At 42.6% G+C, this 18,000-nt stretch overlaps 1 protein-coding gene across 1 annotated transcript in view; it reads right to left on the bottom strand.

Moving 5' to 3' along the window:
* Positions 1-8,395: 8,395 nt before the first annotated feature.
* Positions 8,396-18,000, bottom strand: part of CNGA3 (cyclic nucleotide gated channel subunit alpha 3) — a 45,582-nt gene continuing 35,977 nt past the window's right edge. Inside the window, exons 6-9 of the mRNA XM_048493942.1 lie at positions 17,386-17,535; positions 15,104-15,211; positions 11,447-11,553; positions 8,396-10,966 (exon numbers count right to left, since the gene is read on the bottom strand). Coding sequence (XP_048349899.1) covers positions 9,582-10,966; positions 11,447-11,553; positions 15,104-15,211; positions 17,386-17,535 — 1,750 coding nt within the window. The 3' untranslated portion in view covers positions 8,396-9,581. The remainder of the gene's footprint in view (positions 10,967-11,446; positions 11,554-15,103; positions 15,212-17,385; positions 17,536-18,000) is intronic.

Consider the following 18,000-nt stretch of genomic DNA (forward strand, 5'->3'; position numbering starts at 1 on the left):
GGGTTCATTATGATATAGTGTGGTACAATTTGAACGTTAACACTTTTTTTAAAAAACCCACTGAATTGTTAAGTCTTAGAATTATCTTGCAGTTGGGTGAGACATCACAATTGCCATGGTAGTGTAGCTTTGTGGCGAATTTCTGTAGAAGAAATTTGAGGAGGAGTATCACAGAGGGAAGTCTGCTACACACTGTGTCCAGAGAGAGACAGCGTGTAACAGAGTGTAACACTGTGTGTAACAGACTTCCCTCTGTGATACTCCTCTGAAGATGCCAGCCACAGATGCAGACAAAAAGTTAGGAACAAGATCCACCAGACCACGGCCACACAGCTCGGAAAACCCACCCCAACCTAAATTCAGTTGCTCTATATGCAAATTGTTGGGTTAAAAACTACATTCCAAGTGCTATGAGTTGCTGCCGAGTTTCAGCTCCTGCTTGCATGAGCAGAACTGAGCTAAGTACACTTTCCAAAGTACATTTCTAATGCTTACAGATTGCTGGAGCCAACCCAGTATTTCCCGAATGTTAGTTTTTAATTACTTGATAAGGGTTATTGTTCGGCCACTTTCTTTCTGTGAGATTCTCTTTAGTAACTATCTCATTGTAATATTCCCATGTCAGGATCTCGAAGGGGCTATCTTTTCTTATGAAATTTCTGTCCAGTTTCTTTATTGTAATGCTTCGGTGGTTGGCTTCTGAACCTACTGGATTCCATTTGCTTTGCTCTTCAGTGTATGATAGACAATCCTGATTTACCTGAAATTTCTTCCCTGACTTTTCCTGGAGTCGCTCGGAATAATAATCTTGCAAGGGACAGCTTTGTTCACGTTGTAGATCTGTAATTTTCTGGAGAAAGAGCTTGACTTTATTATTTAAAAGGCCGTCATTCTTTAGCATTGTGTAATCATTCATACTTGAGTGTCTTCTAAGTAGCGTGTTGTTCAGTCCCAAGAAAAGGTTCCTAGACTTTGGTCTCTGCTTATGGCTTTTTTTGTCTCTGCCATTCATACTATTCGGCTCCAGATCTTTGTCCTCAGGGAGGAACAAATTCACAGGCAGTGCAGCATCAAGTGCTTGATCCTGCAATCGTGATGGTTTTTTCACAAGCCTCTCTCGATATCTGTCATTCATATTGGACCGACTGTATTGTTTTCCGTAATTGGCGGTGTAAGGTCTTCTGTGTTCAAGAAAGAGGGCAGATTTACTAAAGTCAGTTTCTTCCTCACCAGTTAAAGCATTTTTAGCACCTGGGGTGTTCCTCCTTTGCTCCCTTATTTGTGTTCTCTGTTCTTCACCTTGCCCAAAGCATTCCTGTGCATCTTTAATCTCTGCTTCCTTACCTTGCGAGCTTTCACAAATGGACTTCTTGGCAACTGAGACTGAAGCCAGATGGCTTTGGATTCTAGACGGAGCGGAAAGAACTCTGGAGGTTTCTGCGTTCTGTAAAATAACCCTGACAGCTTTCTCGCTGCCATCCGTCACCACAGAATGCAGATCTGGAAACAAACTCTGAGAAAGCCGTTTCACAATGTCTTTATTGCCGAGCAGCCTGGCGTGAGCCAGTTCAGATCTCCTGAGCTTGATGGTGAACCTCTTATACACAATTCTTTGATCAAGGGTGAGCGCATTTTCTGCCTGCTTCCTCAGAGACTCCAGAATTTTAAGCTTCTTGTTCAACAGCATCTCCTCTTTTTCATTGCAAAACAAAGCAACCTGGGATTGCTCTCCATTTCTGAATTTGATTCTTTCACCCATCATTGAAACACCCGATTATAGCTGACACCAAGCAAGTGGTTTGATTTCATCTTGCTTGCGCTGCTGTATTTCCCCAGCGGATCATGTTTAGCATTCAGCAGTTTGCTGCTGGAGCGAGCGAAAGGTCTTTGGATTTGCTCCAGGGGTGGAAAGTCCGTAGAAGCCTTGAAACTGTACACCAGTCATCAAGGGTATGTTGGTGAGATCAAGTTCCTTGTCTGTGTCGTTAGGGAAACAAATCTAAAGCCTTCTGTTCAAAGTTGGGGCTAATGTCAGAGAGTGATAGCTTTATTGGTTTTCCTGCTTAAGCTGAATAAATATATTTTGCAAAAGAATGCCACAGTTTCTATAAACAGAAGAAGTAAATAGATCAAGGAAGGGAAATCAAATGTGCCATGTGGGCATGAACCATTTATTGGCCATCTGATTGATGTTTGCACTGTTAGCACAGGAGGCTCACAATGCACATGGTTGTAAGATGCTATGGTGTCACACACACACACACACACACACCCCGGTTGTTCCCCTTGGTGGCATTCTGTGCATACGACGGTGCTGCTGTCAGAAATGAGGACTGTTGTTAGCATCTCTACAGAGATTGCCAGAAACAGGAGCTGGCATCTTCCCAAGGCGCACAGGCTCCCGCTGTGTGAGGAAGTAATATATGATATGCAGTGTTCCAGCCTTCCAGTTACGGAGTCACAGGAGGTATGAATTAAGCTTCGAGAGAGCAGCTGAATGCTTATGCAACCATTGGGTAACTAACTATATTAAAGAAAGATATAACACTTTGTATGGAAGCAAAAATAATTACCCAACATTTTATAAAGTATGTATCAATCTGCATAATTTGCAACCAAAGCTCCTAATTATGATTATCATCAGGTGCTGCTGTGATGTTTAGTGCAAACAATGTGCAAGTCAGAGGTTGGCTGGGTACAGTGGGACAGGAGCAACTGGCAAGGTAAGAACATGCAGCCTTGGGAAAAGTTTTGTGAAGTTTTGTTTTCTTGGAGGAGTTGAAGAGCCCAGCCACCCATGGCAACCACATAATAGAATCATAATATTTCAAGTAAAAGCACTTTCAAAAAAGAGTGAAGTTGAAGATGTACGTAGCCTTTCCCTTATTTAAATTGCCTCCTGTACAATTGTTTACAACATCCAAAATTCAGTTTTAGAGGTGCACTAACTTGCCTGAAAGAAACTGGATCTTCCTGTTTTCAGTGAGGGGGGGGGGGTGCTATCTCTGTGGTTTCACATATCATGTAGCTAATTCCCAATCAGGCCCTATAATATGGATCCAAAAATCCATGCACGTGAGCCAGAAACAGGCAGGGGGAACTTCTAATCGGAAGGAAGCTCAAGATTTGCAGATGGAAATTTTGCATTTGAGGATTAAAATTCTCCAAAATAATAGCAAAAAAACCCCCCAAGCTGTAGCTCTAAGAAATTTACGCCCATTAAGCGATCATGAGACTATGTTCTGAAATCCCACTGGTCATTTTGAAGGTTGCTAGACAACTACATCAGTGTTCCTTGGACTTCTGACCATTGGTTTCTGTAAATCAAAAATGGGTAGAAGCAAGGGTGAGCTAGGAGGAGACGACAGTACCAGAAAATGCACACACACACCTAATCACAGCCACTGATGGAAGGAGGGTGTGCTAGCAGCAGGAATTGCAGCAACCATTGGGCAACTTGTTATCACGCAGCTTGCCTAACTGCTGGGCCTTTCAGCAGTGATTCGGCCAGATAACTCACTACTTTGCAACTCACCAAGTTTGTCCAGGCCCAGAAATCTGTCACAAGACTGACCCAGTCCAGCTGCAACCAGCAGATGAATTTCCTGTGCAACCTGGTTGGGCTAGGCAAAAGTCATGGTGTGATTCACCTGGGCGACTTGCAACTGTGCAGCTTGTACAACTTGGCCCAGTTTGGAAGCAACTGCTGCACAACGCAGGCTGCCAGGCAGGGCTGGGTCTTTTTCTTTTTGAAGGTGCAAAAAAAGTGCTAAATTATGCCCTTCACATATTGTACGTATATACTCAGCCTCTCTTAAATGATGGAATAAATTATGTTGATCTCTATGAACTGTTAATGAATAATTATGTTTTTACATTATTTCATTTATGATGTTTGAATAGTCCCTTAACCTTTCAGAACACATTTTTAGAAAACCTACCTAAGGATGAAGTTTTTCAATCTAGCCTTTTCCTAGACATTTTGTAAAATACCTCACACATAACTTTGACATGGGAAACACGTCACATTCCTTTACAGCCTGATAAAGTACAGCCCAAGACAAGTTTTCTCTGATAATTATGCTGCTGAAAGCTAAAATGACTGAACGGAAGCTACTGTGTTTCAGTCACTGGGAAAAAGTAACAGAAACGACAATAACACTAGGAAATATTGAAGACAGTAAAAAAAAAATCCACCATGAAATGAATTGGCTCATTATGGAAAGCCACGGCCCTCAGTTTGCACAGCCAGAGTAAGGCTGCTAACAAGAAGACGTTTCAGAGGTCATTGATTCATAAGTCATAAGTGGCTTTATGGCAAATAACTCTTGTGAACAGGCCTTCCATTCTTGTTCCCCTCCTTTTTCCCAAGGTGTAAAATCAGACTCTTTGGGGAAGGCCAAGTCTATCAGATGAGGGGGCTGTGGCCTTAGGCAAAGCCAAGCATAACACAACAGTCAGTTTTAAAACCATGCAGAGGGTGGGGTGGAGGGACTGTTCTCTTTCCCTCTGCTTGCAGTACCTCTGCAGAGCACAACGCAAGGGGGTGGGAAAGAGGGGCACCTCAGGCATTCTAAACTCTATCACCAGCCCCAAAATTCTTCTGCTGTCAGTGCTTAGAATGCACCCCAAACACACACACACACACACACACACACACACCCAAGACTGGTGTGCTCAAAGCCTACCTTGGCCACTGTCAATGTGCTGTTCTTGAAGGTAGGGGGAGCAGGAAGGCAAGGAATTGTGAGATCCTGAATATGGATCAGCAGAGCTGTGGGAAAGGGGAGATTCCTCCCCTCAGCTACGGGAAAGAGGGAGATTAATGAGTCCAAGTAAGGTTACTTGGGAGAGGGAGAGGTCTGTGTCTCCCACTGCATGGAAGTTGACATCTTTGAACATCTGAGAATCCTTTAGCTCCCCCTTACTGTTTGCTCGCCATAGTCTTGCCTGACTAACAGCTGCAGCTTCTGCCTTACCAAGGGCTGCTACTTCCCTCTGGGGCAGGGGTAGGGAACCTGCGGCTCTCCAGATGTTCAGGAACTACAATTCCCATCAGCCTCTGTCAGCATGGCCAATTGGCCATGCTGGTAGGGGCTGATGGGAATTGTAGTTCCTGAACATCTGGAGAGCCGCAGGTTCCCTACCCCTGCTCTGGGGTCTCCCTCTTCCCTGCCCCTGCTCCTAGCAGCAGCCTAATCTAGGGAGGGGGTGCATGCTGCAGAATGAGCCATCTCTGCTGGACAACTGAGCCTCCCCATCTCCTAGCAGCAGCCTAAATGGGCGAAAGAGATGAAGGTGCTGCAGAACAACTCATCTCTGCTGGGCGGTGGAGCCTCCCCCACCTCCTAGCAGCAGCCAAATTAGGGTACAAGGGCATGCACGCTGCAGAATAAGCCATCTCGGCTGCACATTTGAGCCTCCCCACCTGTTAGCAGCAATCAGGTGCTAATCAGGTGAGTGGGATGCTCACGCTGCAAAATGAGCTATCTCTTCCATGTAATTGAGCCTCCCCTACCTCCTTGCAATAGCCATCTCTGCTGTCCAATTAATCCTACACATCCTACCACCTCCCCTTCTGCTTGCCACCTGGACACATATCCCCCTCATGACCCTAGATCCAGCCCTGCTGCCAGAGGGAATGAAAGCTGAAAACTTGCAGTGGGGATATTAAAGTATGTTGGGTGCGAGGTCCATGGCCCTTCAGCATAGCCTTTGGTGGGAACCCCCTCCATCTTTTCTCTCTCTCTCTCTCTCTCTCTCTCTCTCTCTCTCTCTCTCTCTCTCTCTCACACACACACACACACACACACACACACACACACACACACACAAAAAGATGGTTCGGTCCATCCCAATAATTGCTGGTGCTTAGCAGCTCAGGAAAAAATATATCCTGTATTAGCATAGAAGATTGTGGTAAAAATGTTATTTTCTAAGTATCGTCAGAGGCGTTCATGGCCGGAATCACTGGGGTGCTGTGTGGTTTCCAGGCTGTATGACCATGTTCTAGTAGCATTCTCTCCTGATGTTTCACCTGCATCTGTGGCTGGCATCCTCTGAAGATGCCAGCCACAGATGCAGGCGAAACGTCAGGAAAGAATGCTACTAGAACATGGCCATACAGCCTGGAAACCACACAGCACCCCAGTTAATTTCGAAGTTGCATAAGTAGAACAAAAAGCAGGATTTATAGTGCATAGCTGAGCTACCTTGTAGCACAGGTAGCAGAGACTAATAAGGCAGGCATAAAAATGACATCAATCACATCAGCTGGCCTTTATTTGGAATGCTCAAGTTATGCAGAGGAGGCAAATGATAAGAACATGACAAGAGACTTGAAATTTCATGAGGGAGGTTTTAAAAAGCACGTAATCTGTATGTTGTTAAAGTGAATATTAGATTGAGGAGCAGTATATATCTCCACAGGCAGAGAACTAGCATCTGGACAAATGAACAAGAGCATGTTACAATGCTGATTTATTGTGCTAATTCCTAGGAAGTCCAAGAGGGGGTGGTAATTCAGATACACATCATCAGTTTCTGCAGAATGCCGCCATCTTCCCTCCAGCCCCAATGTCTATGCAATGTGGAACGGGATACCTGTGATATGGTCCCCTTTTGCAACATTTCAGAATGCCTCTCGGGCCATTTCCTCACATAAAGATCTCGTTTGGCATTCTTCCTGATACGTAAGTTTGCCTCAAGCAGAGAGATTTTGACATGCACTACATTAAGAGCTTGCACACTTAAATTTACTCTGGATGAGACCACAGGGCAAATTCCATTAGAGGTCTGGCATGAAATGCTAAGAACGTCTTGCTCTTTCTTTAATTTTCCTCTGGCTTGGATCCTAAAGTGCCATTCCATCATCTTTCCAACAAAACAACCTTCTAATTAGAGAGCAGAGGAGAGAGTTTTTTGGTGATTCTTTCCTCTTCAGAAGATTTACAGTCTGCTCCCACATGGTTCCTTTGGGTCCACTGAACCCCTGGAGGGGGGAGGGGAGTTTCTCTATAGCAATTCCGTTTGTGCTCCTTAGGATCCAAGCCTTTGTTTTTATGCAGAATCTTGCCATAGTGACACTGAAACTGAACCAAGATTGAGTTAATAATAGTTATGAATTACAGCTACACTTACTGTTAGCAAAATTCAAGCAGGTCTATAGCTGTAATGTGGGTTCCTTAAATTCACACTGATTTCCCCCTTCCCCCCCCTTTTTTTGCATAATGGGACCTTTTCCTTCCTGAACACTTTTGGCATCCTTCAAGTACCTCTAGCTCAGCTAGCTGAGCCAGCAGCTATTCTGTAATGGAGGCTGCTGTCTTTTGTTTTGACAAATGTGTCTTGGACATCTCCCTTCTTCTCCAACTTGACATAAACTCAGACATAAACTATAACAAGGGTCTTTTTCCTCAACAGTACAAAAAACAGAGGCGTATTGGGGGGAAATGGCACCCGGTATAAGATACAAATAGAAGAGTCCTTTGTCTACCTTTAAGCAGGATTTATCTTATCAGAACACATCATATGGCAGTGATGGTGAACCTTTTAGAGACCAAGTGCCCAAACTGCAACCCAAAACCCACTTATTTATCGTAAAGTGCCAACACAGCAATTTAACCTGAATACTGAGGTTTTATTTAGAAAAAACAACTCATACATTAAACGCTTTTGTCTTAAAAGGTAGGGCAGGGATTGGAGCGCGGCATTAGGGAGGAGGCATGTAGGTGGTGATTTTCTGCCTCCCCAATGACTGAACGGCAGCCACCAGGGACATTTGTTCCGATGTCCCCATGGCAGCTTCACCTTTGGCTGGAGTAATGGGGCGTGTGCCCACAGAGAGGGCTCTGAGTGCCGCCTCCGGCACCCGTGCCATAGGTTCACCACCACTGTCATATGGGCACATATAGTCCAATCCTAAGCATGTATACTCAGAAGTAACAATGATTAGTGATATTCACTCATGTGTAATGTGCTAGTTGTCCTCTGTGTTCTTCTTTCTTTCCAAGGATCTTGCCAGGATATCTTAAAATTAATTCTCTCCAGCAAATATATGCAAACATTGCAAAAATTGTATTTATGGGCTACAAGATGTGGATTCTAAGAGAGAGAGAGTCTTAATTGTCTAGTAAGATGATGTGGGAACAAACAGAGATTGCCAGTGTAGCATAAAGGTGAGAGTGTTGGATCTAAGAGACCAGACCCAGATTCCAGTCCCCACCTAGCCTGGATAGCTTGTTGGGTGACTTTGGGCCAGTTAATCTCCCTCAGCCTAACCATTTCACAGAACTGTGATTATGAGGATAAAATGGAGGAAGGAGGGAATAATGTATGCCACTCAGAGCTTCTTGGAGGAAGGATAGGATACAAATGTACCATATAAATACATTTCTACAAGTTAACACAGTTTACTCTTGTATGTTAAACAGAGAGTACAAACATATGTAGCTGATGATTTTTATTCACTAAAGTGAACCAACCTCTCCCCATCACCATCACTTTCACACTGCAAACAACAGACATACTTGCAAACAATATGAGCAATGATCCCTTCTCCCTCTTTCTCCATGCTTCAAGCATTTCATAGTTTAAGGTATCACACATATATTTGTGCAATTAAAAGTTTGTTCAGTGTTTTACTTTTTTAAAAATAGTCCACAATTCATTTTTTGAAAGTTGAAATCATGTTCCTGAGAGAAAAAGAAGCTGCATTCGTGATGTTATAGGTATTAACCAATCAACACTGTGCATAACCAGATCCTAGCATGGGTAGAACCCCTTTCCCATGAGGTCACTCCTAGAGATGTTTAAGAATGTGCCGACCTTCCCATAGAAGAGGGTCAGTAAAACCTTATTATGGGCTGGATTGTTGCCATGCTCTTTGTGCTATGAAACGAGTCCCTGAGAAAGGACTATACGAAATGTGGTGAGTGCACATCCGCTGCAGCCTGACTGTCAGTTATGCACATATCCTGAGAGTAAATCATCTGGACTTTCCAATGTCCATAGTACATCAAAACCAAAATACATGAACTTGAAATCTGTGGCACAGAAGTACAAGAACAGTTTGATCATAGTGTGAAGGACTACAAATATTATACCGGTCTTCACAAATCTATTATCTTTAAAGTAAACAGAATGAATTACTGTAAAAGCACACATACTGTATTTACTGAGAGGCAACTACGATTCCAAGGTAGAAAAATGTGAAACTAGATTGGTTATGTGCATGGATTTGTCTCATCAGACTATTAATTTACATAACAGTCAGCAGCAAATACAAAAGTGACAATATAATCTACGTAGTCAGACCCACAGAAATCATCTTCAAGGAAGTTTGATTGTGCCTCATGATTTTCCTAGTACAAAAGGAACAAAAACTGAATGTGAAGATCTTTTTTCTAAAAACGCCACAAAATGAATGAATTTCCTATTTACAACTGAATTACTTCTGTTAAAAACTCTAGCAGTACATTCTTGAGCCATATAAAAACAACCATGTTTACATATTTGCACGTGCATTCATCTCGCTCATGGGATGAATGAAGATTAAGGAGCACACAGTTCTTCATCTCCTCCTATGCCTTTTCAGCCTCATCTTCTGACAAGGTACCACTTCCATATTTCTTTACTTTGTTCTCTACTTTTACAAGTCTCTGCTTGACTTTCGTTTGATTAGCAGTGAACTCTCCTAGGAGCCGAGCAAACCTGGTCTGCAGACTGTCTAGAAGTCCTTCGAGTTTATTTATTTTCTCTTCCAAGTCTTTGGGGTCAGCTCCTGCTTTGGCTGCTTCTTCATCAATTAAGTTGTCTTTCATCAAAATTTGCCGTCCTTTCTCTTCCAGTGCCTGTTTAGCATCAGGGTACTCTGTGAGCGCTTCCATCAGGTCAACTTTAGACAAGCAAAACAGATCAGAATAGCCTATGCTCCTGATATTGGCTGTTCTCCTGTTACCAGATTTGCTGCCTTTGATGTTCAAGATGCTGATTTCCCCAAAATAGCTGCCATCACTTAGGACCACAAACTGTGTCACGCCATCATCAGCCACAACAGCTAGTTTCCCTTCTTTGATAATATACATTTCTCTCCCAATGTCCCCTTTCTTACAGATATAGTCTCCAGGACTGAAGACAGTAGGTCTTAGCTTCAACACCAGTTCAACCAGGAGCCCTGCTTCACAATCCTGGAAGATGCGTACTTTTCTTAGTGTATCCAAGTGGACATTTATAGCAATCTCAGCTTTCAGTTTGTCAGGAAGGTACTTAAGAACTTCCTTCTCTTCCACTGTTTTCTTGTTGGTCCACAGGTAATCAAACCATTTAATAACCCTGGCTTCCAAATCTTTACTGACCTTTCGGAAGTGCATGTACTGTTTGATTGCGTCAACTTTGGCCTGAAACTCTGCCCTAGAGGCATTCATGTTAGAAATCATAGAGCCTACATTACCAACAATGGTAGCAAAGATGAGCACACCAACTAGGAAGTCAATGACCACAAACAGAAACTCTTCATCTTTCACTGGAGGGGGAGTTTCCCCGATGGTTGTCAATGTCAGTGTTGACCAATACAAACTGTAAATATACTTTCTAGATAGACGTGCATATTCTGGAACAGATACATTGGGATAGACCCAAGTGTCTGACCCAAAGCCAATTTGCTTTGAGATGGCAAAGTATATACATGCATTCCAGTGGATAATGATTAGAATATACAAGACAAGATTCCCAATACGAAATATATTTGGGTAGTTTGTTCTTGTTTCTGTACGGTCAAAAAACTCAAATAGCCTGGAAAGTCTCAGAAGGCGGTTAAACCTCAGCTCAGGGTAGTTCAATCCAAATTTTAAATAAAATAGGTCTGTTGGTAAAAGGGACAAAATGTCCAATTTGAACTGTCTAGTTGATTGATAATTTTGCCTTAGCTTCTTTTCGTCTCGAACTAGAAGTCCTTGTTCAAGGAAACCTTTAAAAAAGATTAAGCAAAATGTTAACGTCAGAAAATGGATTGTATGCTTGTGAATATAAACATTACAGCCCCTGAAATGTGCATCTTAACCTCAGTGACATAATACTTTCTTCTGGTGACTAGCAAATCCTTCTCAAGTGTTCAAAAATTTCTCCCTCTGAAGGCAGTTTTTGAAGGTTTATACCCCTTGCACAATAACTGTGCAATTATTCATTTTGTTCTATTCCTATTGAAATCTACATAATTAGTAAAGCTTGCTGCCAGCCTTGGTTTTAAGCAGGCAGCAATGCTATGGTCTGAAAGTCTGAGTTGGGTCCATACAACACTTCTCTAGAAATATGTTTGTCTCAGCTAAGGGATTATTTCAATGAACTGAATCAAACTCAGTGATTCTTCTCTTTTGATCACATATGAGGGTTTATGAACAGCAGATTCATCAGCATAATTTGACAGAAGACACTTGTTCAATGAACCCACCTGTTCTAACCCTGACCAGAGTGTCCAAGAAGTAGACAAAATCGGAAGAATAGTCCAAGATTAACCAAAGCTTAATATTGTCCATTTGAAGTTCATCAAAACAGGCTCTGAAGAAGCACAAAAGAAAAGAAATTTGGATTTCACTCAAAATGCTAAAATTCACTCAAAATACACAAAATCCAAATGCGCAGGCGTCTGTAGTCTGGTTCCACAGTTTTTTAACAGTCATATTAACTGCACTACGTATGTCTCAACCAAGCTGATTTCACTGGGCTGTTGTAAGAATGAAGGTGGGACCATGTAAAGTACTCTAAGCTTTTTGGATGAAGGATCAGAAAATGTAGTAAGTGAAAATTTTATTTGAAACAATTGGCAGTGCAAACAAAATGAAATGATACAGATATGGCTGGCTTTGATATTATGACACTCCACATAGAAAGAAACTTAGAAAGTGTGACAGGTAACCAAATATCAGCCTAGTGTCCACAGCATGTTGTGCTGCTGCTTTGATTACTTAGAAGTTACTTTGGCTGTACAAGGGGGATTGGGATACAGGTCAACACATGACAACAAGGATGATCAGAATGTAGAAGCAGAGGCATAGCAAGAAGGGAAACTGCCCGGTGCACTGTGCATCCTCCCCCCACGCCATGCCATGCCCACGCCACGCCCCCACAGGGGTGTACTCCTGGTGCGTTGCACCCCCAACTGTCCCCTTGGAGCTACGCTTCTGTGTAGAGGGGCAGAAAAATCATCTGGAAAAAGGAGAATAGACTTGTTCAGGTAAGTATTAAATAGGAGGATCTTCACAAGGAGCTGCTTAAAGGATGTTCTTTGACTACTTCTGCAAGCAGAGAGCCTGCGTGGTATAGCGGTTATGTCAGTCTCAGATCTGGGAAATTCAGGTTCAAATCCGCATTCATGCCATGGAAGCCTGCTAGGTAATTTTGAGCCAGTCATACACTTTCAACCTAACCTACCTCACAGGGTTGTTGTGAGGATAAAATGAAAGAGAGGGGAATGTTGTAAACCACTTTGAAAGGCAGGATATAAATAATGTAAAACAAATAAATAAAATTAGGGAGTTTCAGAGGAAAAGACACTGGGAGGGTAAAGAAAGAAAGCAGGTTGCAAAAAAAAAAAAGCTTGTGCCTGACAGAGGGAGCAAGAAAGAGTATGGCAAGAAAGGAGAGACACCCATCTTTTTTTTCAACCTGTAAACAAGGTTGCCAACCTACAGGGGAGGCCTGGAGATCTTCCAAAATTACTACTGATCTCTGGATGGCAGAGGTAAATTTCCCTGGGGAAAATAGCTGCTTTGAGGTGTGAACTCTATTAATACTTCTCTGAAGTCCCTCCCTTCCCCAAACCCCACCTTACCTGCCTCCACCTCCAAATCTCCACAAATTTCTCAGTCTGAACTTGGCAACCTTACTGTGTAGGGGACTGCTTCTCTGTGAATCCCATTTCATTAATTCAGTTCTGGCCCCACTGACATGTGCTTAAGATATGTGAAATACTCTGTCCTCCATATCCTCTCTGTGCTGAGTGTTCAGCTTCTGCTTCCTAGAGAGACACGGCTTAACAATATTAAAAACCAAAGGTATCCTTTATTTGATGATATATTCAAGAGAAAAAAATACTTTAGTGATACTAGTGCACAATCTAATCAGTGTTAGGAATTTTGCACTCCAGTGTGAGGTGTTTAACCAGGATATACTCAGTCATTCACAGCCTGTGGGCTGCTGGTTTCTTGACGCCACCAGATGGCACTTACAGGCTGTTGTGTGCATGAAGCTTGTTGCAAATCAGAGCTGGAAATGCAATGCAACTTTCGCACAAATACATGGATTTAAGGGTTACGAGCATAAAGTTACAAGCTTGTGTTTAATTTGGATTGTTTCATTGAGGATGGAAATACTCAAGTTGGAGTCAAGAGAGCTGGCATTCTAAATTTCTGAGAATATATGACATCCAAAAGGGGGAGAAATCACAAATGCTGTTAAAGTAAAATAAAAATATGAGGTTTTGCCAGCCTCAGTGATATACTGCAGGGAAAGTCTGTGGTACTTTGCAAGGATTAGGAGTTCAAGATCTTGGAGACAAGTTATGTGAAAGAAAAGTAGAAGGAGCTAAACAGTAGAAGCTAAACAAAGGCTGATTCCGCATGGGCCAAAAAAAAGCAGTGTGAAAACGGTGTGAAAATGGTGTAAAAGGGTTTAAAACAGTGTAAAAGGGTTTATACTGTTTTCACACTGTTTTCACACCACTTTTTTTTTGCCCATGCGGAATCAGCCAAAGTTTTTAAAGGACACTTACCAGGTGCATGGAGGCCTAGTTCAGATTGGGATCAAAGCATGAAGGGGAAGTTAAGCCTCCACCCCATTTTCCCGATTTAATTGCTGCTAACTACAGTTTCCTAGGAACTACTGTTTGGCCTGTATGAAAAATTTCCATGTATTAAGTTAGGATTAAAACTGGAATTAGTGGCAGGAACATGCTGAAATCTGAAGAAAGACTCTGTTCCTACGTAGAATGGTAAGAACTAGTCTAACTGTGAATGTCAGTTTTAGGGCTAGAGTTGGTGTTAGGATTGATGTTAGTTTAGATATACTGGCAGTTAGTGCTATGGTTACATTTGCTCAGTGACTGGGTTAAGGTTTGGGATACAGTTGGAGGGATTATCTGCTGAGAGTGTTTGGTGATAGGGGTTAGTGATAGAGTTGCGGTTAGGATAAAAGTTAGTTTCAGTGTCTCAGATGATGGGCTTCCCCAACAGAGCCTCCTACAGCAGGACTAACAGCCCAGTCCAAAGGAGGAGTGGTAGAGCGGTAGTTGGGGACGGCTCTATGGTGTCACCTCCAAAAAGCCAGTTGGCATCACAGGCACTTGGGGGAGAAGGAGAAAATTCTTTTTTCTCCTGGGGAAGCCTATATGGCACCCTTTTTGATGGTGTAAGTCTGTGTCATAGAAAGGGGTTTTCCCAGGCTCCACCCCTGGGAACACCCCCTCCATGCTGGTGCAAGCCCCAATGGTGCAGAAGCAATGGTGTGGAGGCAAATCTCTAGACTCAGGCACCATGGAGCTAGGCAGAGCCCCACCACTGAGGTAAGTGCCTCTGCACCAGCATCCAGGCTACTTTGAGCGGCACTAGTGGCAATGGCACCTGTACATGGGTCACATTGCTTCCAACGCAGCTTCAACCTTCCTCCATTTGGACCACACAGTAAGAAAGATCTCTAGCTAAAACTCTGGACAGCAGTTCCAGTTGGGGAAGGGACAATAATGGGCTAGATCAGGGGTCTTCAAACTATGGCCCTCCAGATGTTCATAGACTACAATTCCCATGAGTCCTACCACTTGGCCATACTGGCAGGGCTGATGGGAATTGTAGTCTGTGAACATCTGGAGGGTCATAGCTTGAAGACCCCTGAATTATACAATAGTGAACATCTATCTTTACCTAAAATTTAAAAGACAGTGCAAACAAAAAAAAAATCAAATTATAAACCATAATGAAAAATTACCCCAAGGTGATTTAGAATATTAGAACTATTGCATTTTTGTGCATATCCAATTGTTTTGGGTTAAAGAGATAAAAGTGAGCAACTGAAACCAATAGTTATAGCAAGAGTACAATTAAGAAATAATCCTTACCTACATACTAACAAACACCAGTTATAGAATACTGGTACTGCAATGATGGACAGCCACCTGTAATAGAGGTTACTTGCAGGATCCATCACAAAGATATCTTTTGGCTTCCTGAAAAGGAAAGACATAAAAGTGAATACGCGTGAAAGATCACCGAACATAGAAAATCTCCATCTTCCAAAATGTCTACACTTCCTTCAGCAAATTACAGTGTGTACAGTTAATTAGGGAACACCTTCTGGGAGGTGCAGTGTCTAGTCTGGTCCAACATAGCACTCAGTGGCATATTCTCAAGCTGAAGCTGGCAAGCTGGCGTCCTCATCAGTCAGCAAGGCAACAACTGTTTTAATCATGTGCTGAACTCTAGAGTACTCCACACTGAAACCGGAACTGATCAATGCATCACAATAGATAACACTCTGATCAGGCAATATTGATATTGCAGCCTCTTTTTAACAGATCATCCATCCACACAAAGCCACATTTAGAATGTGCTCTATAAATCTATGCCAGTATTAATTATCACAGGCCTAAGAAAACCAGAGTAAATACGTGGGGCCAAAACAAGAAGGGTTCCACGTGAATAGCATGTTTTCCCCCTAACTACAAAGAACACAACAGTATGCCTTGAGCTGCTTTTTAAAACCCTGCAAGTAAATTCAAGCATATTCAGACATTCTTTTAAACCACATCTATAGTAGTACTATGGCAGAACTACTGTTACTACAAGCGTATTACCAGTTCACAAAGTATATCACTACTTCTATTGCTTAACCCTTGTTTGGCATTCACAGGCCAAAGCACACACTTGGAATGTAATCTTTGCAACAAACTCCTTGGAATCAATGTTCAGTTGCCTTTTGAGTACTTTTGGCATCCTGTTCATGATAGATAGGCACTATAATCTGCGGCCTCCTACAACCCTTCTTCCCTCACCCACACACCCAATGGCTCAGAACAGTGTACATGGTTTTCCCTCTTTCACAGAATCCTCAAAACAATCCTATAAGATAGGTTAGGTTACAGACTGCCTAAGGTCAGAATAAATTTTTATAACTGAATGGAGAAACAACAGCCATCAGCCCTGGCGACTGTTGAAGTTGGCTGGCGCAGAACTGGTGGCGCACTATGCAAATTCTCCAGCCACTGTGGTCAATTAGGTCAGCAAAGGATGGGGCTAGCTTTTCCCCAAACATACACATCAAAATCTTCTCTTCCTAGATTCTGTAACTCTCAGGGGCTTGGGTAGGCCCATTTCCCCCTCTCCATTCTTTGCTTTTTTTAAATTAACTCTTAGGCCCCTTCCACCTATGCAGAATAACACACTTTCAATCCACTTTCACAATTGTTTGCAAGTGGATTTTGCTATTCCGCACAGTAAAATCCAGCTGCAAAGTGTATTGAAAGTAGATTGAAAGTGCATCATTCTGCATGCACGGAAGGGGCCTAAGCTTCTCTCAGCATTCCATGCCTCTGGAGCATGATGAGGCCTCAGTGTGATGTTGTGAGGTTTTTGCTTTTGGATAATTTGCAAAGCGATATGGTACTGCATACATGGAGAATCCCCTGAGCATATAGAAACCCCTGTCTTGCCTACAAATCATCTGTTCTGGTCTGTTTGTGATTGTCATTAAGTAAAAGGTAAAGGTAGTCCCCATGGGTGACGTCACATCACAACATTTACTAGGCAGACTGTGTTTATGGGGTGGTTTGCCAATGCCATCCCCAGTCACCTAATTTTACCCCCAGTAAACTGGGTACTCATTTCACCAACCAACTTGGAAGGATGGGATGCTGAGTCAACCATCAGCCAACTACCTAAAACTGACTTCTGTTGGGATTGAACTCGGGTCTTGAGCAAAACTTTGACTGCAGTACTGCAGTTTACCATTGACTACCACAGGACTCCTAAATGGCATTGAGCCACCCATATGGTAACACGCTTGGAGGCCCATGCAAAATCTTGTGGAAGGCAGATGAACTATTTTGAAATGGTCACACCTTGAACCTATCTGTCTGCCCTCCAAGATCTTATAAGTTCTTACAGGCTTGTGAAGGGGGATTTCCTCACCTTTGATTTAACTAAAACTCAGAAGATCTCAAATTTCAAAAGAAATGAACGTGTTCAGTCTGCAAGAGGCCATTGAAGGTGAGGGCTCTTTATTTCTAACTTACAGAAACTCTGGCTTTGCTGGTGGGTGGGTCCCTTTCTCTGCTTCTGCAATAGGCATTCTGATGAAAAGGAAGTGTGTTGCAAAGATAAAATAATTCCAGTTTATACTTACTCAGGTTCTTTTTTCTTATCATCTTTTTTCTCTTCTTTCTTTTCCTCTTTCTTTTCATCCTTTTTTTCCTCTTTCTTTTCCTCTTTTTTATCCTCTTTCTTTTCTTCCTCCTTTTTTTCCTCTTTAACATCTTTCTTTTCCTCCTTCTTTCTGTGCAATAAACTCAGCATTGTTATTGGCTTGCTGGTGGCTGGGTGTACAACACCAGGCTCAAGTACCGGAAGACTAAAGGAGGCTAGTCATGTGCTAAAGGAGGCTAGTCATGAACACAAAGGACTTTACACTACTGGGCTCAGCAATATCAGGCAGACAGTTCTCACATAGCCAGCAGCAATTCTATGTTAAGTTAGTCCTGGAAAATCCAGGAATTGATTATTGCTTTCCGCCAATGTACTTGAAAAAGAACCCCGAACAATTCAAGAATGGGATGCTTCTGGTTGCGCCCTCCTGGCTAGTTGTGGGGAGACAGCTTTCAAAAGCTGCATCCTTTACATACGTGTTACCTGAATCACTCCTAGCACACATAGAGATAGGGGCAAACAGGGACCACTGCCAAGTGGGAGACATGGGAAAAAAGCCTGAAGCCCATCCTTCAAGAGGTGGGCAAAAAAATAT

Source organism: Sphaerodactylus townsendi, linkage group LG04 (assembly GCF_021028975.2).
Source record: "Sphaerodactylus townsendi isolate TG3544 linkage group LG04, MPM_Stown_v2.3, whole genome shotgun sequence".
In the NCBI taxonomy this organism is placed as follows: domain Eukaryota; kingdom Metazoa; phylum Chordata; class Lepidosauria; order Squamata; family Sphaerodactylidae; genus Sphaerodactylus; species Sphaerodactylus townsendi.